Source organism: Taeniopygia guttata, chromosome 2 (genome assembly GCF_048771995.1).
Source record: "Taeniopygia guttata chromosome 2, bTaeGut7.mat, whole genome shotgun sequence".
In the NCBI taxonomy this organism is placed as follows: Eukaryota; Metazoa; Chordata; class Aves; order Passeriformes; family Estrildidae; genus Taeniopygia; species Taeniopygia guttata.
The window spans coordinates 123,076,344-123,101,124 of NC_133026.1; the positions used below are offsets into that span (position 1 = coordinate 123,076,344).

The 24,781-nt window shown below is 38.2% G+C and overlaps 1 protein-coding gene across 1 annotated transcript in view; it reads right to left on the reverse strand.

Moving 5' to 3' along the window:
• Positions 1-1,340: 1,340 nt before the first annotated feature.
• The window catches only part of TPD52 (tumor protein D52), a 121,411-nt gene continuing 97,970 nt past the window's right edge, over positions 1,341-24,781 (reverse strand). Inside the window, exon 3 of the mRNA XM_072924781.1 lies at positions 1,341-1,637. Within this exon, the coding sequence (XP_072780882.1) occupies positions 1,484-1,637 (154 nt within the window). The 3' untranslated portion in view covers positions 1,341-1,483. The remainder of the gene's footprint in view (positions 1,638-24,781) is intronic.

A 24,781-nucleotide genomic window follows, 5' to 3' on the forward strand; every position in this document is an offset into this window, starting at 1 on the left:
TCAGCTTTCCTTTTGCTTTTCTTTTTATATATTAAAAAAAAGTCAAAAACCTTTAAAAAAGAAATAACAATGGTTAACCTATAAACAAGTTAAAGCTTTTGTATACTGTTATAAACAAATTTTGTTGGACCATATGAAGACTTGCAGAGCTTAGGTGGCAACCTGACCCACCAGCCAGCTGTGATCTAACAGAATTGCTCCCCATTTCTGCACTGATGTCATCTTATCCAAGAACCTCTCAGATGAAGGCAAGGAAAGGGATGTGTGAGCTGTGGCAACCTGGAACTGGCTCTCTGGTGCCCTGCTTCTTTAGGGATCCCTTACCTCCTCTTCCCTCATGGGACTGAGACATCAGTCATGAGAGGCAGAAGGAGCTACACCATTCCTCAGTGGCTCCATCACTGCTCACATGGCCTCCTCCAGCAGAAAGATGAGGTGTCCGTGGATTTTGATAATACATGCTTAAGACAGTGTATGATTTGCTAAATTTTGTGCAATCTGCTGAATAACATACATATAAAAGGAACACATTGTCACTGGACAGTCACTGAAGACAAACAAGGTATACTATCTTAACAAACCTCATTTCATTCCAACATTTGGGAAAAAAATATTTTAAGATTAAACAGGCTTTCTTTTGCAATTCAGTGGTAGGAATGGCAAATTTCACTTTCACTCAGCACACCTGCTAGGCACTATCCAGATCACAAATGACTGCAGAATTCAGGCTTGGTTATATCTGAAAACAAAAGAAGTGTTCTTTGATAACAAAACCAACAAAAATATATAGGAAATACCATAGCATAATTCTTTGGTTATTGTGTTCAAACACCCACTATATTTATCTTAAATATACTTACAGAAACCTCAGACCTACACTTGGCCAACTTCATTGAAACAGCTTCTTTCAATTTTTATGAACCACCAGGGAAAACTTACTCACATGAATTGGAAATGGGAGCTCTGATTAAAGCAAAGAATAATCTCTAGTTCCTCATGCAGATGGAGATAAAAGCTTGATGCAGTATAACAGATAGTAAACCCAGTATCAGCAGCAAAACAGCCTGCACTGCAACTTGGAAATCAGAAACCCTTGATGTTGTTCTGTATGAAACACCATCCTAAAAGCAGCACCACGACAGCAAGCTTTGGACTTCCTCCATGGAAAATCACCATTCCTTTGGGATAGTATGATGGACTCTGAAATTCTTTACACAAGAATTATTCTTCATACAAGAATATGAACACATTCAGTTAACCTACAGAAGCTCAGGTAAACTACACCTTTAAATCTAAAGGCAAAGAGCTAGATAGATGAGTGAAGACAAATGGAGCAAGAATTAGGTACAATGTGCCCATTGTATTTTATTGATCTCATTTTTTACATGACTAAGTGGACAGAAAATTTTCATTTATTTCCTGAGGAAGCATTTAATTAATGTAATAAGTTTTAGAGCACAAAGTACATATCTTTGCAGTAATTTTACTCCTTTTGCTTTGCTTGCTTGCTCTCTGCAAGTCCCAAAAGCACTGCATCAGCTTCCAGCAATGTTGTGTCACTGGCTGCCCCCAAAAACCTGGACGTCAGTTCAAGATCCAGCAGTCTCAGGCGTACCCGGGTTCCTCTCTGATATTTTCTGTGAAGAAAAGGGGAGAGGTGGAAGAAGGTAAGTTTTGTTAAACACTGGTCTTGCATTTCCTAAGGCTCTTTCCTCTCTGCAGATTTAAGCAGCGGCCCCACAGAAAACCAAGCACTGCAATGAAGTCCAATCCTGTTGTAATGTCATCAGCTCTAAAACTGCTGGGACACATTTTGTACCACCACAAAGACAGTCTCTGCTGATACAATCCTGCCCATCAAAGACTAGATCCCACTGTGGGAATGCAGACTCTACAAAAAAGCAGTTTATTATATACAAACTGTTTGTGTCTTCCATCATAATATTTTACTGTATCATCTGCTATCATGCCAATAATTATCTGCAGGACAACATATCATCAAAGGGGAGGAAAAGTCATCATTACATCACTGGTGACATTGCTATTATCAAAAAGTACAATGCCAGCTAACTATGGTTTAGATTTCCAAACCGAGGCCTCAGGCAAGGAACTTTTCTTGTCTTATTCCCTCATCCAAAGAGTGAGCATCATCTGTAAGTTTTTTATTACATATAATTAAAAAGAAACCCCACAACTATTGTAATGAAACATTCTTTCTACAAGCTTGGGTTTTATTGTCTTATGCTCTCTTTTTTTCTTTCCTTTTCCTTTTAAGTCAGAAGATGTGAGTGTTCAATGTGTTCTTAAAACAGACCTTGTGTTAAGATGGCAATGCCAAATTAGTGAAGATTATTAAAATGCAAACAGATTTTATAATCAGTAGCACCTGGAGAGCTACTGATGGAAGCCCAGCAATAAAATTGAGAACTATTTTTCTTCTGAAAGTTCAAGTTGCGCTTTCTTTTTCCCCAGTCAAAGCATAAAGAGCTGAAGATGCAGCAAGCTTGACTACCTTGAGCAAAAGCAAGACATAGTTTGAAACATTCTCCAGTTACTAACAGAATAAAATGTAATAGGGAAGTCTGGTTGCAGCATTTCCATCTCTGCATCCACTGCTGCAGTGAAGAGTATGGCACAGCTACCAAAGACAGAACACAGCTTTTGTTTGGTTGTTACCTAAATAGCTGGAAGGGATTAATTTTGCCCTTTTCTCTAAGAAATATATGCATTTTGAAACAGAACAGTTTCACAACAGATGAGAATTATTTACAAAATCTAACGTGCAGCATTTCAATGTTGCTCAAATCAAATGACAATGCATAAGACCTCAAAGTGGATGGTATCGTCCAGGATTCATTAGGCTCATTGAGAAGAGAGGTCCCCAAAAAAGTTTTGGGATAAGAAGGGGAATGAAGAGGAAAGCTCCTCACTGAAGTATCTTAAATGAAGATCAGCTGACTAGTAGTTTCAGCCATTTGGGTATATGGGAGAAATTTCCAGAAAATTCTGTAGCATGAACCAAACCTTCACCATACTGACAATTGCTGGCTAGATGGGTTGCTTTGCCTCTAACCATGAAGTTATCCTGATCACTAACAATATCTTCAGCATAAAATATCAGACTTTACTGCCTTTATCAGTGTGGGAGGGGGCAGGATTATGTTTTGAGAAAGGGCAAAATAAGAAGGAGAGAAGGAAATCTGAGAGGGAGAAATGGTCTGTGGATACAGAAAAGAAGGAGCAGATATCTTTTAATGAGAAAACAGGTGGCTTGGAAAAACACAAAAGAATAGATGAATAGTAAAGCATGTGACAAAAAAGCACTGAAAACATAAGCAAATTGTGTAGAAATCTCGGAGACTATACTATATACAGTAGAGCCAAGAAGAGGAAAACATTGCTGAAAAGACTGCATAAAACTATTAAAGCCTGACACCAAACTCAAAACTTTGAACTACAGCATTTTGTGCTGCTTTAAAAGAATCTTAATATATTTTAAATCTAATAAAACTTAAGACTAACACTAGTGGTTCTGTAACAAATTTTTAAAGACCAGTCATCCCTCTGCTTTTTTCATATCTCTGTCCTCCTACAGGAAAAGCAGCTCACCAGTAACCTACAGCAGGAGGCTGTTGAGAACACTGCCTTCAGGGTCCAATACATTCCTACAGAGATCGAACTCAATGAGGTTTAAATTGAATTAGAAATCCTTTCTCTATCTGACAGCCCACAGTGGGAGAGATATTGAACTCCATCTTTGTAACTGAAATACAAAATAATACTTTCATCATGCATCAGTTCCTTTTGGGCAGGTTGCTTGACTACTGTGATGTCCTGCAAGTGAATACATGAAACTAATTTTTTTCTAATCAAGACTTTAAAAGTACTATTTAAAACCAGGGAAGTCCACATGGAAAATCTGTGAAGAAACTGTACTTATCATTATTAATGCATTTAGTTTTATAGAAAATAAACAAATAAATAAATAATCTGAAGCACAACTGCCCCAATTTTAGTTCTGCTCACTGTACAGTCTGCAGAGAACTTTGGTCTGATTTCCAGACATGACTTTAGCATACATTTGTAATGCAAAATCCAAGCAATTGTATTTTTGTAAGAAGAATCACAATCTTCAATGCTGCTTCAGTAACTGGAAAAGATTCCATATACTTTAATCATACTTAATTATTAAAGAAGCTTTTCCAGTCACAGCACATCTGCTTACAAAAAAGATCACGATGAACATCTCTTTGAGGAGCTGACACAACTTCCAATTTATACGAATATAAACATTTGGGCTTGTGACAGATGTTCCCTACAGCTAAAACACTTCAAGAGTATGTGGATGATGTAGAAAAAGCAGAAACACAATCACAACATGCAGTGAGGGTCTATCCAACCACATTTTAGAGCAAGAGGAAATGATAAGTTGCTCTATGTATAGCAATCATATTCTATCCACAAAGGTATTTATCCTTGAAACAGACAAAACTACCCTATGGTTAAAGCAGAAGCTTGAAGCAGGACCTAGAAACAAAGCAGGCATTTTATTATTTTCAGGAATAATGGCCTAGGAGACACAGGACACCAGTGAAAAAGTAAAGAAACCATCTACTTGCTCCACTTTGCAAAAGGACTTGCTTTATTTTTAAGTAACAATGCTGGTTTTCAAGATCATCTTATCCAATGACCATCAGCAGGTACCACTGACCTTCACCCAACCCCCAAGCACTGTGTTTCTCAAGAATTCACATATTTTCCTCGTACCACTTCCTACTGTCAGGTAAAAGTATTAAATTCACTGAGAAGTAGACAAAGGTGTTTAGTTATATTCATAAATGAAGGTATAAGAATTTCTCTAGAACTTAAAAAATTATTTTGCAAGTAGACTCAAAGCTTGATCCACTTCCACAGAATTTATTTACAATAGCTATGAATCTTAACCCTTTGGGAACCCCAATTTTGAATGGAAGGATCCCACTTAAAACTCACACTCAGAGGTGGGAATCCAGCGGCTGCTGTTGCTGAGCCATAACCCCTTCTCAAGCCAATGTCCAGAGCACCCACTGAAGCACCATCAGAAGCCTTTGCCTGAACTTCAACCAAGGAACAAGGGGTCCTAAAAAGCTTTCTCTGTTTTAAATGTGTACCTGCAGGTTTCTCTCCAACTCTTCTGGATGGGGCAAAGCACTAGGTACAAACATCCACTTCCAGAAGATGACATGTAGTTAAGTTAGAGGCAACCCAAATAACTGCTTCAGCGCTCTTTGTAATTTTTGAACTGTCATGAACTAGAAAAGAATCAAAATGAAAATCCTTTTTCTTGTTTGAACCATGAGTCTGTGCAACTACACATCACCAATGTAACACAAAATATAAGAGCACAGAGAATGCACACAGCACAGCCTTGGTAGTGGTGCTAAAGAAATTTTAAAAACAAATACAAAAATTAAAGTTCATGCATTATTACTACATTAAAAATAGGGCCTATTATCTTTGCATGCAAATATAAAGCTACTGTGTCTTAACTTACAAAAAGTAGGTCTTCTATTAGCTAAACATATCAGTGGAACAGTGAGCACTTACAGACTAAAGTGACTTGGAAGCTTCCTTCTGACTGTCTAGATCACTTTTATTGCAATTTGGTCTCTATGCTGATCCTTTCACTTTTGCACTGAAGCTTTAAATCTCTCAAAATCTTAATGGTAAATTAAAAGGGTTTAGCCAAAACTCCCCAAACTGTTCAGTCAAGGTTCTAAACTTGTAATTTTAAAGTAATTTTACTATGTGAAAGATACATGAAGAAACAAAATACCCCAATATTTTTACATAATAAAACTGGAGGGAGAGGATATGGAATGACATATTTTGCTCTTGGGTGGGGGGGGGGGGGGGGGGGGGAATGTTTTTTTAACTTAAAAGTCATTCCAGGTTACAGCAAAAGGTATACTAATGGAGCTGCCTTGGAAAGAGATGAGCATGTTAAAACAAAGAGGCTATACCTAAAAGTGAGGATCCTAATTATACCAATTTCAGCCAAGAAAATGGGACAGTTGTTTTGCAGGTGTGCAATTTCACATGCAAAGGAAGCATCCTTATTACTAAATGGCATTAAGAACTTTATTCACTCTAAATTATAGTTGTAGACATTAAAGCATTTTGTTAAACTATCCAGTATTTAAAACAGCATGTGATCACAAATTAGCAAGCAGTCCTATTTCTATTAAAACTACTCAAGTTATGAGTTTAAAATTGAGGTCAACAAAGCTTCTATTCTTGAAACACTGCTACAAAAATAACAATGCAATTACAAAAATGGTTGAGTCTCACTGGGTCTTGGCTTGTATTTCCCACTCATTTCAAAAGTGCATTCACAGATACCTTCTATTTCATAGTATAAAAATACAGGACTGATATTTTGAGACAATCAGAATATTTTGGCTCATATATCCTCTACTTTGTTAGGGATTTTCAGTATCCATTGCCTCCTTTTGGAACCATAACCAGTGCAATACAAAGATGAATGAACTTGCTAGGGCTGGGTATGACCATTCTCATCCACTGTCCATTCTTCCATTCACTCTGTCCCATCCCTTAGGAATGTGCATTTCTGATAGGAGTAGGAAGGCAACTCTTAAACCTGGGGTTTAATTCCTACACTGAGGGTGTAGAGAATTAAATTTGATTTTTTTACAGTTTTTGCATCATTATTTTTTAATATCCCCCAGCACAGTCTAATGATGGCTTTCTGCAATGAAAGGAATCCCTGGATTATCTTCCATACAAAATCAATTAATATAAAACACTCCAAAGACATGGTTGGAGTTGAGCCATGGTACTCTTAGTGAATGCCATCAGAAGTCTTGATGTCTTTCATTTTTGCACTGAGAATTTCAAAGTGTATTTTTCAGATCCATTATTCAAGAAGTTTTGTTTCAGGGCCTTAGCACAGTACAGAACAGTTTACAAAATTCAAAACCTTTTCACTTTCTCTTTTTTTTTTGTTATGTGAAAGATACCACATTATCAACCTCAGAAAAAATACAAGAGCAGCGAAGGTAGTGAAATAAATTGACCACCACTTTCTCTCCAGAGTTTTTCACCAGCTTTACCACCTTTCAAATCCACTCAAAATCACCCTGTAGCTCCTCATTAGTAATACTGAAATGATGAACCATCCCCAGAAGCAAACCCACCTCTAACTAACTGCAGCCAGCAGCAAAGCAGTGCAGCTGGTGAGGAACAAAGCTGTGTGTGGAACAATCCATTTTGTTTCTAGAAAATGTTTTGAAGCATTCCCAGATGCTGCCTGAGCTCACATTGGTCTCAACTTTATCAAGAAAGGGATACCCTACAGCTAGCTTAAGGAGCACAGTTCTGTATGAGTTTTGTACAGGTCACCCTCTGATGCCCCACAGCGAAGGAGCTCTGTGAAAGCACACTTCCCAGAAAATTCCCCCTCATTGCCAGTATACACAAAATTTTTGTTCAGAGAAAATATGGATGAAAAAAGCAGACTGCTGTCAAGCTGAAGGGAGTGCATTTCTACGTAAAAATCTACATCTCATAAAGTGGATTTTGCAGCGAGGCACACATTGCACGTGTAGTGATAGGGACAGCAATCCTGCATCCAGCAGGTCCAGACAGCAGTCATAACACACCCTCCCCCTCTGAATGAGCTCCTAAGCAATGCTGGGGCAAAAAGGCCAAATCCCAGTTTTGTACATAGCAGTGATGGAAGAAAGATCAGTGATGGCAGCAGAAAGGTACCATGAATTTTGCACAGAGTAGAACAGGGATGGTTGAAGAGATGGTTGGAGAGCAGTATCATCGGGTAGGTAGTATCCTGCTGACTGCCCTTCCTTAAAGGCTGCTAAAGAGAGGACAAAGAATATGCATAAAAATGAATAACCACATAAAGATCTTGATCTGTTATTAAAAAGATTGAGCTGTCTATACAGAAAGAAAATACTGGTATTAAAAGATGCTTAAATCTGTGTGGGAAAAGCATGCAATAATCAGGAATGTGAAGTCCAACTAATGCAGATGAGAATGACAATTTGCAAATAATATTGATGAATTAATAGGAATAAACTCCAAGCCCTGAGACTTTTCAGCCATTGATGGCTTCAGCTGAAGAGATGTCAAAACAGATGTGCTAGTTCAGTTCAGGATAACCTGCTGAAATGTCATGTCTCATGATACAGTGAAGTCCTGAGAGATGACCTGAAGGTCCCTTTTGGCTTAAATTTTATTCATCCATTATTTATTACCACAGCATCCAGTCATTCAAATAAGAGATGGATGCTCAAAATAGGATTTTCAAAGCATCTATGTTCTCTGCAATCAAACACTTCACAAAAATGCTCCAAGGTTGCTGGCTACATTCTGTCAGAAAATGCAATCTCGATTCTTGTGACTCATCAACCCATTACCACCTCAGCTGTATTTGCTTCCTACTCCATTTTTCCTCTTTCCTTGAATTAAGAGGCAAACACACTGTCATTTCTTCTGAGCTATTCCTGCTTGTGACACCTGCTTAATAATTTTTCAGAATATTTTTGCTCCTTCTGCCAAACCCATGCTTCTACAAGGAAACAGGCTATACTCTGCTAGATAGAAGCAGAGGTCTAGCTTACTCTGCTAGATAAAAGCAGATAAAAGCCTCTCATATTCTAGGAAGCATTTAGCAGAATGCTTTAAGAGTGTGTGAAATTATCAACTTAAGCAACAGCCATTGTCACCTATTGTTTTGGAACAACAGCGCGTTAGCAGATCCTACGGCAAACATCCTTAAAACCAGCAGGTTTTATGCACCTGAGGAGTCCAAAGCAAAACCCTACTTTACACTGATCACTGTCTAAAGCAGAAATTGGAAATAAATACACAATGAGTTTGGGCATATAAACTAGATGCTGATGCGAAAAACATCCTGAAGCACTTGAATATTCCCCCTGGACAACTGGAGCTTACAGAAGTGCCAATGTCACTGCATGTATGGAGACTTGGGGGGAAAAAACCCTACTAAACAGGTTGGTACAAGCAGCAGAGTTTGAGAGTCCACCCCATCGTTAGGGGGTAAAATAATATCTCTAGTTATGCTTATGGAGCTGTTCAAAGACATAATTTATTGGTCAAGCCTTGGCAGCTTCATTCAAGTGCAGGGACCTTGTCACCCTTCCCTGTGTCTTCACATTTGGCTATTGAGATGCCAGATAGTGACGTCAGACAGGTGAATGAAACATGTACGTTTTCATTCCTATTGCTAAAAGAAGGCAAATGCAAAGGCTGACAAGAATTGTTTTATAATTTTCACAGAAAAGCATCAAACAAGCCACTGTGAAGACACTGTCAAGCTCTGCTATTACCATGATCTCAACAATCAATGGCATTTGTGTCTGTGACAGCAAAAGAATACAGCCAAAGGTGTCAAATATTTCAATCTAATTCTGTCCGGTCTGGACATTCAGAGTCTCGGTAGAATTTCTTACTTGTAAACCACTTCTTAAAAGTAACATGCTTGTCCTCAATTCAAACAAAACTCAAAGCAGCCAATATTTAATTACTAGAACAAACAAAAAAAATCTTGCTGTAACTTTTGCTACAGTATCTGCAAGAATCAATTTGTATTCACTAAAACTTCTGGTACAGGATCATTCCTTTTTTAGGGCAGTAATCCACACACTAATCTGTATTTTAAAATGTACTTCATATCACATCAAAGATGAATCCTGTAACCTTTTCTTCATGGCACAGAGAGGTAAGCTTTGACAAACGAAACTTGCAAGAGGTGGCTCCTGTCATCTAAGAACTTGTATCAGATATAGTCATGTCATCACACAGTAATTTATGTCAGTTGCTTTCTCAGTCTATAATGTAAAGCATTTCCTTTAACTTGAGAGGAAAATGAAAGAAAAAAGAAATCTGAGCCTTTAGTCCAAATTTTTATATTTTTTCCACTGTTTAAACTCTTAAATTAACTATTTTGATTAAAACATCACTTTGTAACTTACAAAATGTTAAAAAAATAAAGACTATATATTTAAATATATATATAAAATTAGCCAGTGATTTTACAAAACACTAAAAAAACTCATAGCCCTTTATGCTTACAGGAGCCAGAAGCCAGACAAACTGCTTAAAAGATAAAAGATAAAGGTACCCAAGTGGAAAAAAAGCCAAAAAACCAAACTCATGTGAAGCATGCTCTAGCTCACATTCTTCTATCCATCTTTCCACAAGTAATCACTATTGTAATTCCTACTCCTCTTTCCCATGCTGAAACCTTGGCTCAGTCAGATACTTCTCATGCATGTAGTCCTAAACCTTCAGCCCTCCACAGTTCAAATTCACTTTCCACAACACTGTCTTCATTTTCTTCATAGATGTGGTCTCAATATTACTCCCTTTCTACACCTACTCCATTTCCTAAATCATAACTTCTCTGGCCTCTCACTGTCTCCCTGAGATCCCAGACCAGGCATTTCCAGTCTTCTTTTTCTATTCCACAAAAAACTATTAGACATATTTTATTGCCCCCTCTTATTTACTGCCTCCTCACTCATTCTAGTTCCAGCCCATTTATCCAGCCTGCTTCACCTTTGCAGTTTCTTACCCTGTCATAACTTTCTCTCTCACCAGTACCAACTAAGTTAAGTTGTCTTCCTTTTCTGGCAGTGCTTCTCAGTTTTCTCACTCAGCTGATTCCAATCTCCTCACACCAGCCATCCTGGCAATTTTCTTATAAGGGATAAAAATAGTACATTTTGATAATTCAGTCATGGTTCTTATCAAAATTCAAATCAGACTCCCCCTTACTACCTGGGCAATGATACTAACTAGGGAACAATGACAATGAATTTAAAAACCTGCCCAGCTTTAGCACTCAACCCTCAAACTTTTTCGTTTGGAGCGGCTGTCACACAGGAGAATCCCCAGCAAACCAGGATAAATCACATACTGTCAGCAGGTTTTTGCAGACACATCATCTAAGTCTGCTCTGATGCTTCCAGCTGCACTGATGGAAAGTATTGTACATAGCTTTATTTGTATTTAAACTTCATCATAGCCATAAATTGATTTGTTTTTTTCTTGGGAGAGCTGGATGCTGAAAACATGTAGGGACAGCTAAAGTGGCTGTTCCAGGGGCAGTAAGTGCTGGTAACCATTTCAATGTCAGGGCTGGCATACAAAGACAGACAGAAAAGAGAGCTGCTGAAAGCTGAAGCAGATACCTGAATTCTCAGTTGCAAGTGAATGCAACAGGAGAGATGCAAAAGGTGCTAACGATGAAGGAAGGGCACTAATGGAAGATGGGCACTAATGGTTTGGGGTCTCAGAAGAAGAATGGACAGGGAGAGAGGGGTCTGGAGGAGATAGAGGTTGAGGAGTACAACTTTGGAGAATGTGGATGAGGTCTGTAGAGAGAGTTGATGGGCTTGAGAGAAAAGGATGAAGAACTGGATGAGACTCTAAGACCAGAGGAGCAGGAGGCACCACATGATTCCCCTTTATCAATCAGCTGAGGCCAAGGGAAGACTGCTCCTTCCCAAAGGACTGCTGAAAAGTACCAGCCTCTTCCCTGAACCTCCTTGTTCCCTATTTTTTCCCCAATCCCCTTGTGGCTGTTGGTGCTTGCACAAAGCACTGCCTATCACATCTGCCCTCTGGATTGCTCAGTCATTCTCACTGTTCACTGTGGCAAAAGTCAAATCATATCTATGTAACAGTTGGTCTGTAAGATGCAGCATATGCAGATTGCTCAGACAACTGCAAGACACTCAGCTAAAGATTTTAGCTAAAAATGCCTGACTGTATGGTCTGAAAAAGCTAAAAGAGGATAAAATGGGATCTGGCAGATAAAAAGTCCCATTGTAACAACAGATTATAAACCTAACTACTTCCAGTGCTCTTAAACCATCTTGAAGCATCACCGAGTGTGCACATCTGGAACAAATGCCTGCATTTCTACACCAGAGAACATTACCCAACATTTTAAGGTATATCAACTAATATTTCTTGACATTTCAATTCCTTGTTAGCATCCACTTATTCAAAAGCCTCAAGAACAATCTCAGCTACTTACATTAAAAGTGAACAATATGGACTAACACTGAACAGACTTTTTCATGAAAAAGAGTTCATGGTGCTCCTGCAAAAGGAACATTTTCAGATTTGGTCAGGAACATTTCTTTGTAAGCTAACACTTGCATTATTCATGCCACTGGCTTTCACAGTTAATAAAAGTCTATTCAGAGACAACATGAAAATCTTGAAAATTGGGGAATGGTGCCTTAAAAATGCTACCAGTTTGACACTGTCAGTTTGATTTTCCAGATCTGGCAAGTAGCAGTGTGAAGCATGGGGAAGATTCACTTCTCTGCAGAATGCTATGCACTTACCTTTGAGAGGAGTAAATATTTCATGGTCCACTTTCTGTCAAAAAACCCTAACATATTAATAGATCTTAATCAGAGTTGGGGGAGGGATAATGTTCAAATGTGTTTTGGATTTTTAAAAAATGTCCTTAATGAAATTGTGAAATGGATGAGGAAAACATATATAGGATATCCATGAAAAACCTCATGGGTCTAGGCAAGGCATTACCAATGAGAAAGGTCACCTAACAGGCCACTCACCTGCTGCACCCAACAATGTCAGGAGTAAGCTCAGATTGCCAAGGGCAACTTTTAGAAATGCTAAATGGAGGGGAAAACCATCCAAAGAGTATGAAACAAGGTATTACCAAACTATTAAGATACTAGAAATTACTGAAGGTTGACCTAGCACTAATAATGCTTGAGGCTAAGGAAATATGGACTATCACTGAACATAACTATCATAAGGAAATTTTCAGAAAATTTCATTTTGGAGGCAATAACGAAGAAATGAAGTGCTGGAAAAATCAAAAGAAACATGTAGGACAAAATGGCAGTTTCAGGTTGGAAGTCCACAAGGAGGAGCCTCCAGGGAAAGCCTCTGGGTACCACATCAGAACGTGTCCTGGGCTCCTAACACCAAAGACAGCAGAAGGGTGGGAAGGCCTTCTAAAGGGAATTCTGTTTAGGGGACACTGACTCTGAAACAGAAGCATGCTTACAACTTTTAAAGGGGGAATGAAAGAAGAGGGAAAAGCTTAGAGTAAATATAGTCTATGCAATTCAGTGAAATTGGAGAGACAAACAAGAAATAGGCCTCAAAGATGAAAAAAACTTATTTAAAATAGCAAAAAAGTAGGTGTAATCATGACAGCAGATCTGCATTCAGTATGGGGAATACACCTGGAAATGAACTAGCAACAACTGTTGTGACACTGTAGAAGGACAAGAGTCATCTTCCCCATTTACTTTTTTGGCTTATGCCTTCCTCTATAACCACTTTATTGTCTTCTGCTCAATAGAAAACCACTACTAAGTTCTTATTAAACACAACACACACATGCACTGAGAAAAAATACCAAATAAGGCTGTGGGATTTTTTCCCTAGATGTGGAAAGATGAAAGAACTACAGAAACGTAAATTATTACAACTTTCTCCACAATGAGAAAATTAGAGATAGATAAAGGTACTTCGGGGAGAAAGGAAAAAATAGAGATTCTGTCAGTAGAGGAAACAACTGAGAAATAAAAGAATTAGAGATTATTATACAGAGTCAGGTAACTTTCCCTCTACAGTCCCACCTCCAAATTCTTCCTAGTAGCAGCTTCTTTCAGGAATTTTTCACCTATAAGCTCTTTTTTGACCCCTTTGGTCCAACTTAAAACTGAGTAATCTTGCAACTGGATCTACATAAGTAGACCTTTCATATCAGAGGTTTATTATGGGAGTACAAAACTGTCAACCAAAAGAGTCAAAGTCATGACAAAATGTGTGCATATTGAAGAATAGAGATAAAAATAACATTATATGAACAAATTGAATTTAATCTAGACAGGTCTGTGTTACCCTCATGCTTGGTACTATCAACAACAGAAGAGTGGGATTCAGAGCTTTAGGCAGACAACATCATCAGCTGTGCCCAAAGAAGCACAATGGCAGACTTTAACACAAGAAACAATTTGAATTCTCTTTTATATACAAATTTAATGTATACAAACACTTAATGCTATTAGTTTCCAATGTTACTTAGAAATGAATTTAAACATTCTAAACTGTTTTCTTAGACCCTTTATTCAGAAACTTCAGAACAGATGTCCTAAAAATAATTTAGAAGAAAGCCTGTATCATATCAAATCTTCATAACACTAAGAAATGAAGAGCTGAAAGTACAACTGCTCTCTCTCCATGGTCAGAGCACTTTCATTAGCTCACCACATGCGGCTGCTGAGACTTGTACTCAAGGCAGCAGAGCTGCTGCAGATGCCTGGGACAAATCCTGTGACCATCCAAACTATGCCAACCATACCTTGTGTGACTGCTTGCCAAGGAGAGGGTGTTATTAGCCAGGCTTGGCTCAAACAATTCACTTCCCACAAAGCTACTTTAATGTACTGTCTCTACTGGGGTAAAAAACACAGTAATCCAACAATACATTACGATACTTTCCCATCACTGCAGCAATTCCCACCACAGGCAACACTTTGTCTCCAACAAAGAAGCCTCACATTCTGTGCCTGCAAAAAACCCCTATCCATACTGTAGGGATGCCAAGAGGAACATCTGTGTGCTCAGAAGGACACAAAATTGGCTTTTTGTGCGTGTGTGTGTGTGTGCCTGGGTGAAAGAAATGGGGGCAGGGAGCTCACAGACAATAGCTTGTGTGACTGCATGGTAAGGAAATGTTCTTTCATTCCCTTCCTCCTTCTTTTAATTTATTTTTTAATCTGAACAAGGGTGTCAAACAGCAGCAACAGTTACCAGCTACTTCCCCAAGCCCAGTGAAAAGGGTTAAGTTTCTCCCACATGACTAGTTTTAGACTGAATTTATTTTTACCAGAAATCATTTCTTTAAGCATTAAACACCTACATTCACATTTCATCAAATAATATGAGGATTCTGGGTCTACTTGTCCCTTTATCATAAATTATTATGACTGTAATAATGAAAACAATGAAATGCTGAACTACAGATAGTAAAGTGTCTCCTACATGATGGATGCATTCATGGGCTTTGATTACTAACAAATTGAAGCTTAAAAAGGAGGGAAAAATAATCATACAAAAGAAGTACAAATACTACTGGCTTTCTGAATACTGGGTCAGTCACCTGGAGAGCAGCATAAGAGAATCTAAACTACAAACTTGCACTACCATGAAATTAATGCTGTAAAGCAATGAAAACCAGTCCAGTGGAAGAAAATTATTATAAAAAGCCCCTCTACGGAGGGCAAAGTCCATCACTTACCAGTAAGCATTTTTATTTTGTTTTTATACTTCATCTAAAATTTAAACAATCCAACAATTCTTGACTAATGGATTGTACTGACCCAGTCTCATTTAAATATATTCAAGCTCCTGGCTACACTCAAAAGTCAGAAGAAACTGTAAGTTTTTTTTCCTGGAGCTGTGCCTGCTAATGTCACATTCTCATTTTCTTCCTTCCCATTCTCCAGCTACTCTGTTCCAACATGTGTGGTGCCATCTAATCAGCTGACAGAGACCATTAACTCAAATTGCTTCAAGACTCAGCTTTAATGCCAGTACCTCCAAAACTGGGAGCATGAGGCCAGGGAATCAATTAGCAGTGACTTATCTGTTTCTCCAAATATTTGTAACTCTTTAACCAAGGATCTGAAATTACATCCCCATCCTTCTGAAGGGGAAAATGGAGCCAGGAGATGCAAATCTGAAATAAAACTCAACCTTTCAATCCTCCTCTCAAACACTCACCTTTCTAAGAACATGCTTCAGCAAAATAGGCAGGTTTTAACATACCTATTGCACATCAGAAAAAGAATTTTCAGGTAACGGTATGCACTGTTATCTTAGTGTGCCTTCTCCAGAGAAAAAACTGAGTTACAGAAGCTCCTAGAACTTCTGTCCGCAAAGCAAGGGAATAAAACATTTCTGTCATCTGGAGAGGTGTCCACAGCATTTTACTCTGGATTTGGAAACACCAGTCTAGCACTCCAGGAAGCTCAATGCAGAGAGGAATGACTCAGCTGCAGAGTCCAGGTCTGACAGGGCTCCCTGGGTGTGGAATTAGTCCAAACACCTCTGACAGCCTCTTGACTTCCCAACCACACAGATCTGAACTGCTTCTCTATGATGCTACACCTGATACAGCTGCACTAGACTGCCGCTGTCAGGGGCTCTAAAGGGCACAGTGGAAGTGGCTTTTCAGATTTAGCTCTTGTTTAACCCCGACTCTGCCAAATCCAGAATGATTACACATTTTTGCACTGAGCTCCACTGTCCAGAAGGTTCTACTCACCCAGGTCTAATAACACCTGAATGGGAAGGGTCAGCTCTGCGTCAGCCAGTACGTCCTGCTGGAGCTTGGAATGTGAATGGCTACAACACAGCACGGCAAAAAACCAGCCCACACCTGGAGGGACTTGAGGTGAGTGGGTGCCAGCATCTACATGGAACCACTTGGATGTCCTTCCTAAAACATCCTGGGACAGCCATGAGATCCTGGCAAATGGAATGAACTGGATATCTCCATCCCAATCACCTTGGAAAAGAGGTGACTGCAAAGAATGATGTCAAACCTACGACTCATTTAGATAAAACACAACTAAATATTTGACTAAAACTGGAGCACTTACTTGAGCTTACAATGCACGAAATAAAAATGTTTCACCTGTTCTATGCATGAATAAAAATTACAAGAAAATAAAAATAAATACTTAATACAGAATCTGTGTATGAACAGACAATATTTTACAATTCTTATTTTGCATTTTTCAGTGAAAGTAGTAAGTGCTCATAAAACCAAGATGAAAATGTAAGTAAATTGCAAGAAAATAATTTGATTTTTAAAGAATTTTCCTTTTCCCCCTCATAGTTATTGCTAACTATGTTCCAGCTCCAGAGCGTGATTGTATTAAGTATTGTACAAATGTGTACAGACAGCAAATCTTGAAATATTTGCAAACTAGTGCTTGAATTCTGTAAGAGCTGTGGTCCATGTCTCTGACAAGGATAAACGTACTGATTTCTGTGGGATTACACATACAGCTCTGCAATGTGCCTGCACAAGTGCCCGCTGAACTGGGGCTAAAAACCAAAACAAACCTAAACCCCCAAACCCAAGTAAAATAATGAAGAACAAATGAACAAAGAAAGGAGGTAGCATCTCTCACTTGCTGGACTTTTTTTCAGAGCAGTATGTTTTTTTGAATGCAATACATTTCCTACTCTACTCTTTGTATTTTCCTCCAAACTTTAGACACTTTATCTGAAACTCCCCATATAACTTCCTTTGTCACCTCCCTTCTCCTTATCAGCATTTATTTGATTTTAAAAATGGCACCAAAAGTTTCTCTAGCTGGGGTTGCGGGATACAAGCAGTGAGAACTTTTTTCCTAGCCAATGCTCATACCTGCTTCTAGAAGACCAAGCACCTTGGTCTATATCCCACATTCCTGAACTGGAAAATGGAACCTGTTAAGATTCTGTCTCATTTTCTCTCTGTTACCTGCAACTGCTGTACATTCTGTATGTTTTACACACAGCTTTGATAATATGTAAGCAATATTCAAGTTCCCCCATCATTTTTCTCTGCAAAAGATTCCCCTGAACACTTATATTTATATTCTTAAAAATTAATGAAAATATATTTCAATAATCCAAAGATTTCAAAAACTTATAAAACTCACTATGCCTTTTTATAGATGCAGGAAACTGTTTTACAGCAAACTAATCATGTCTGATACGTTCATCTTTAGTTTTTGACAAGTAAGAATGAGTTTTGTATTTTAATAGGTTTTGAAGATGTTCTGGAATAGTAAACTAAATACATTCTGCCAGTGAATTACTGTGTATTTAGAGTGCTGGCATACATGAACAAGAGTGGAAAAAATTGTAAAGAAGTCCAGCACATCCACCCATCACCCTTCCATCTACTTCTCCAGGTTACACACCCTTTTTGTTTTCTATTTTAAACCTTTTACTCTGAGTTTCTTCCCCAAACTGCCTTGAAAATCTCGTTGCCTAACCCCACCTCAAAAGACAACAAGTTTTTCCAGTGTTTCATATTAGAGGGATCTTATCAAAGCAAATCAAAACCAATGGAATATTCGAAGTTTATAAGCCTGGAATAAAATGGGAACCCAAAACGTTAGAAGCTGATCTTGTACTAAAGGCAGTCCTCCTTTCAAATGCCAACTTTATACAAAAGATTCAGTAACATTAATAAAACAAAGAACAGGCTTGTCCCAACCCATTTTCAAATAAGCTCTGTCACTGAAAAGGGACTTGCTTAACATTTCCATCTATCTCAGAAGCTGGACACTGTGGTTATATTTGCTAGGGAAAGCAAGGGAGACCTCAAGGCTGCTTCCGTACCTTTCACTTTTTTAGTCTTTTCTTTCTCACTATCATCCAAGAATTCCAGCTCCTGTTATTGCTTATCTACTGGTGGAACACGGTAAAATGCAATTAATCACGATAACAAAATCCTATTCTTGTTTGTGAGTAAAACTAATTGTGGTACAGTATTTCTTTTCCATCACCTTAGAAGGCGCCTTGCAGCTTTCCCACAGTATCAAGTTCCCAATACATGCACACACAGAGAGCACCCTGCTGATGACTCATTCCAGCTTAACCTACCTTTTCAAACAAACTTCTCCAAACAATGTATTATCTGCATTTTAAATGGCAGGTGAAATTCTACCACTCTCCCTATAAAAAGGACAGGGAGGTTTATTGTACTCCACAAAAGATTTAAGGAAAGTATTGATGGTCCAAGCAATTCACAATACTATTGTGGGTGGAAACAATCAGTCTGAAAGTTTTCTCACATAAGGAAAAGTAAAAACTACACATAAACGATTTTACCTATTAATGTGTCAATTCCATTAAAATGTTATCAAGTCTGAAAGGATTTACTTGTGCATTTTAAAATACCCTGGCTGTAGTAAATCATGTTTGAAGCCAGTGGTGTTAGTTATAACATTAATGACCACACAAAGCAAGAACAGGCATTCTGTCACCCAGGTCAAATTCAGTTTCTCTTATACTTGGGAACAAGTTCAGATTATGTGGGTGACAAAACGCCCGCAGAGCCCAAGCAGGGCTGAGCATCAGGAAGCAGGTACAGGTTTAGGCTGCTACAGGGCTGATCATCAGTACCTGCTAAGCCATTTATCACCTGTAGAAATTTTACCTGCAGCCAGGACACAGTGTATAAGTACCTGGCATCAGAGATTCACTTCCAGAGCTGTCACCACCACTGCACCACTATGCTGGTGGACCCAAACCTTAAACTGAACTCCAGTGAGGCTGACACTATTTCAGCACCTCCTTTATGTAACAAGCACGCTGCACTTAAAGCACGCTTCACTTGCACCCTTTCGGACCCTGTCCTGGCCACATCTCACTCTGTCCTGTTTCAGCATTAACCACACTTAAGAAGTTACATGAATCCCCAGAAGAAACTTAGAAGAAAGCATGCTGGTTAAGGTGAGGTTACTCAACCCCAATACTGATGGATGCACACAAATAACACTAAGAAAAATATTACAGTTAAAAGGCCACTATTTATTCCACACTGTAAATAAAAAGTCTTAAATGGAAACTTTTAAATACTTGATTTGACTTTCTTTTTACAAAACCTAAGCTATTTGTCTTTCATAGGCAGAACAGATTTGATCAAAACTTGCCAGTAATACAATATGACAATACAGGAGTAATCACTGAACCTTAAAGTGTCACTTTTTGCATAGGAATAATTTTGATTTACGAAATGTACTTTTTATAATATATAAGTAAAACTTAATGTACAAATATACAAAAAATTTAATATCTAAAAAGTCAGCTTTATTTAACATAGGATTTTAGCAACTTGCCACACTTAACACCCAATAAAACAGCAAATAAATTCAAGATTGATGGCTTTTCTTCACCAACTACAGTAAAAATCAGAAAGAAGTCACAGAAGTTTTAGAGTACAGCTAGCATTGCAATTACTGTTGGCTGGAAACTCAAAATCCCTGGCGGGAGACTTAGGTTTGTCTACACATTGGATTCTCTATCCCAAGAGCAATTTTTGTGGGCAAGGGAAACAGCAGCATCCTTTCTGAATGGCAGTGGGGGACCAGCCACTGCAGAGCTGGGGAAATGGTAAGACAATGGCTGCCATAACCTTGGTGCTGCAACAGAGACAGCAAAGTGGCTCTGGGAAGTCCAAGGGTTCCCTTTTGCCACCTGAATAGTTAATGCCCCACAATCATGTTTTGTAAAGATACAGAGAACAGATTTGGCTCCAAATAATTATTTCAGTGGATTTTTTTCCTACCTTTACCAGGCATAATTTGAATGTTGCAGCCTCACTTAGAAAACTAAATTAGTTTTGCTGGAAGGACTGGGGAAGAGACCAAGGAATTACATACTGAATGTGTCTGGAATACTGTCATCATAGTCTGGATGTCAAATACATGCTTATCCATCTTTGTGATGCAAAAAAACCCAACTCATAACACTTCTATCATTTGACAGTGCAGTACAAACAGCACTCTGATTACAGCTATATTTAAAGTTTATACATAACATAATTGTCAAGGTAACAGTGGACTAAAAATGTTGTATAGAACTAATATTTTGTAGAAATTTGTACAAAGTAAATTAAAAAAGAAAAAAAAAACATAAAAATGCGGACTAGTGAAATTTAAGAACTTAATGTTCAAACCACTGGGATTTATCCTTATTTGATTCTGTGGATGTTGTAAAATAAAAAGTTTCAGAGCAAACTGCTTTGCACGGTAATTGCACAGGTTGTGAAGTAATATACAGGTTAGCTGTTTGATATCAAATACATGTAACTAAACTGCATCCTCAAAAAGATTAAAAATATTTAGATTTTTCAGAGTAGCAGTGTATTAGCCTGAAAAATGCCATCCTCCAACACATGGGAGCACGACTGCTCTAACTCAAGCTGCTACAGTGTGTCATACTAAGTAATGGGGGGAAAAGTAAGTTAATTACTCTTCAGCATTTTCAATATTTATTTTCTGATTTTGATTTCCAAAGAGCTTCTATGCAATGACTAACCAACACATTAAATGACAACAATATATCTTCTTAAAAGAGTTTTCCTTTCAGCAGTCAACTGGTTTGTGCATGTGTGCACACACAAATATTAAAGGAGAGAGATTACAGTGTGTGTGTAGGCTCGTACCAGATACTGCTATTTGATTATGATATTGGATGCTCACATCTTTTTGGGGTTTTTCCCCCTAACATTTTCAAACTTGAACAGAAAACCACCCAGGTACAAGCTGTGGGTATTGTTTATTCTTTAGTAAGAAGCATAGATGAAAAAACAGGAAACTGGAGGGCCAGAAGTTGAGAAACCACAAGAAAAGTTTATTTCTTGTTAAATAGCACAAGTCTTTGGTGAGCCAGAAGATATTTACTCAAGTTGCAGTTTAGCAAAGCCTGACAGCAAATAGTTTTAGAGATAAGGTCATATGATTGACCACCTCAGCTTTTTCCAACAATTATAAAGCAAATGGAAAGGAATGAGAGCTGACTGAAATGAAAAAATCAAACTGAGGTGGCAGAATCAATCCCAGGTAACAGCTGTATCAATAATTCAGCCAAATGCTTCCCCATCTCACTCCTAATTATTTCATGGTCATTTACAAAAGAAGTTGAGCAGATTACTTTGAGATTGTATTTATGAGCATTTCTCATTCATCTAGATCACTTGCAAGGTAACACAAACTCTTAGAAAAAAGTATTTTACAAGCAGCACAAAGAAATATTTATTTCAGGAATTTTGAAATGTCTGCTTCACTTTATTGAAATGCTGGATTTTCTAATGTACTTGCCTCAAAGTGTCTTAAAAGCAAGTCTTCTTTAATGACCAGCAACTTTCTAAATACTTGACCAAAATCAGAGAAATTAAAAGTCGGATGAGACATCAAGTCTTATCTTTTACACCAAAGGACATCGCATGATGAAAAATGCATCTAACTTGTTTTTAAGAATCTTCTGTGAAGGAAAGGTTTTTTTACAACTGGCCCTGGGTAAGCTCTTTGACAGTTTCACCATCCTAACAGCTGAACTTGTTTACCAAATATCTAAGCTAATTGTCTAAACCAAGCCAATTTTTTTTGTTCTTCCTCCAGCCAAGATCAAAAGATATGACTGAATCATCTTCTATACCAGAAATAGGTTTTGAATCCATGCACTAATTATTTTCATATTGAAATGATTAAAAAAGAAATCTTGAAATAAACTCGCTTTAATACTTTGTTAATTCTGGTATTTATGACATGAAGGAAAGCTTTAAGAAAGTTAAGACAGAAAAAAAAATTCCAAAAGCTGAAGACAAAAATGAAAAAAGTCTCTCCAACATTCACAATTCAGCCCCTTAGGTAAACATTCACATTTAATTCAACACCAGTAGTTTTACTGCTATAGAAGTATAGCATAGAGCAGAAAGAAGAGCCTAACTCTTCTAAATCCCAGTTCAGTTTTCTCTTCTTCCCTTGGGAAGATCAGCACTACTACTAGCTGTTACTCTTGGCACCCCATGCAAACTACCATCTGACACTAAAAATGGTACTTGATTCTCTAAGCATATGACTGACAACTGGCACAGTGACCAAGGGACTGTGAAATGCAAATCATTCTTTTTCTGACCAGGAGAAATAAAACAAGTCTAGATATCACCGTTTCTTCCTGCCTACTATCAATCCTTCCTCACAGGGCTGTAGGACATGAGTTTCTGCTGTCAGTGCTCCAGTTGCCTTTGGTCTGGGAGAAGAACCAGTAGACACTAAAGACACCCATGTATGTGTCCAAATGTCTGCTAGCTCAGTCTACATGGACTATCAAGCAAGTAGCATGAGGTACCTTCCTGACGAAGGTCACCCCTGTCAAATGTCAAGGTATTGTCCAGAAGCTGGACAGGATAACAGTACATTAAAAAGTCAATATACATTCAGAAATGCTTGACACTTTCTCCAGCACAGAAAGAAAAATAAACAACCAGGAAGGGAAAATTACAGTGGATAATTTTATTCCAAGTATTCAAAATCTCACAGAATTCAGCAGGATCAGTAACAGGAGAGATAGACCACGGGGTATGAGACAAGCTTACTTAGGGAGCCCCACAATCACTTTTGCCTACATGGTACAAACAGATGAATACATTTAACAATTGCTTGCTAATAATGAACTGCCCTGAAGAGTTGCTTTGCTATGGGAACAACCACCCCACATCAAAAGAATCTCATTTGTATATCAAAGGAGAAATTACACTCAATAATAATGTTTCTTTGAATTGGCACCTAAAAATAGTATTGGACAAACTTAACTTTTGGTCTGAAGACTTTTGAAGGGAGAAGAGATTTTCATTATAACCAAAAAACAAAAAGAAAACACTTTCACTCAACATACTGCAAATACCATAGGAAAGAACAGAAACTAATTTTAACTATGTGGTGTGAGGAGGTGGGTGTGAAAAAGAGGAAGACTACTTCTTACGCATACTTCAAAACCTCTCAGCAACATCAAAGGAAAAGCATGCCACACTCTTCCAAGCAGTGTTTGTTTACACTCCAAGAGCAGCTTATGGTGCGTACGACTCCCAGTCCCATAGCGGAACGTGCTCCCGTCAACACCGAGGTCCTCTCATGCTTTCCTATTTACTCCTCAAAGACTTCTTTTATTTCACTAGCCCCATATGAAAGCTTGCTAGATACTCAAGAGGTGCACAGTGCTGCACCATTGATGCTTGCTTTGCCCACTCAACAGAATATTAAATATTGCCTTGCTTACTCTCTCTCCACTGCTTTCCTTTTTCCAGAAGCACTTTGGTGCTCTCTGCACAATTTTGCTACTCCATTCAACATTGTCCACGAAGTCTGAAGTAGCTTGGTTGTGGGCTTTATGTCACTTACCAATGATGGCATGGCTTTATGTCACACACAGCACTTTCAGGCTTTTCACTAATCCCCATTCTTCTTTTCATCTAAGCCTTATGTTACTTGAGAATTTGACAGGAGGAAGTTTCATATGGACAAGGCCTTCTAAAATGAAGCTGCCACTGGCTGTTGATACCCAGATGAAATACAGCAGGGTAGAGCTTTCATCTGTCAAAGGCTGCACCAACAGTAATGCAAGCCTCAGTCTTTTTCTTTGAGTAAGTGCAGAAGTAGGAGCTTAAGGTTCAAACTCACTTGAGTCTTTAAACCCCACAGAAGTACCCTCAACAAACAGCCAAGCGCTACAAGCCAGGAAAGACATGCACGAGCTCCCATTTTACCTCTCTTTATGAAAATCACAAAAAGATGTTAAAACTCTTCTGAACAGACACTAATTATACAATTAAAGGAGGCAGAGCTACCAGGTTTTAATTTCAGTATAAAACTTCAACTCAGTCAGTTAAATTTAAGCTATATAAACATTTCTGCTTTAGAAAAAATCAGGTCACATGGTGACTTTTGTCACCAGTCTAAATCCATAAAATGCAGAAGAAAAAAATGGTAGGTAACTTCAACGTATTCAATTACTTCCATTAATTGTACACACTTCCTAATGAAATCACACGGTTTCACAGCCCTAAGCAATATAGCTTAGAGATGAAAAGCCAGGCCATACCCTCCTTGTTTTGAAGTCTCTCCACTCCTATGAGCTGTTCCTAGTAGGAAACACCCTTCCTCCAGCT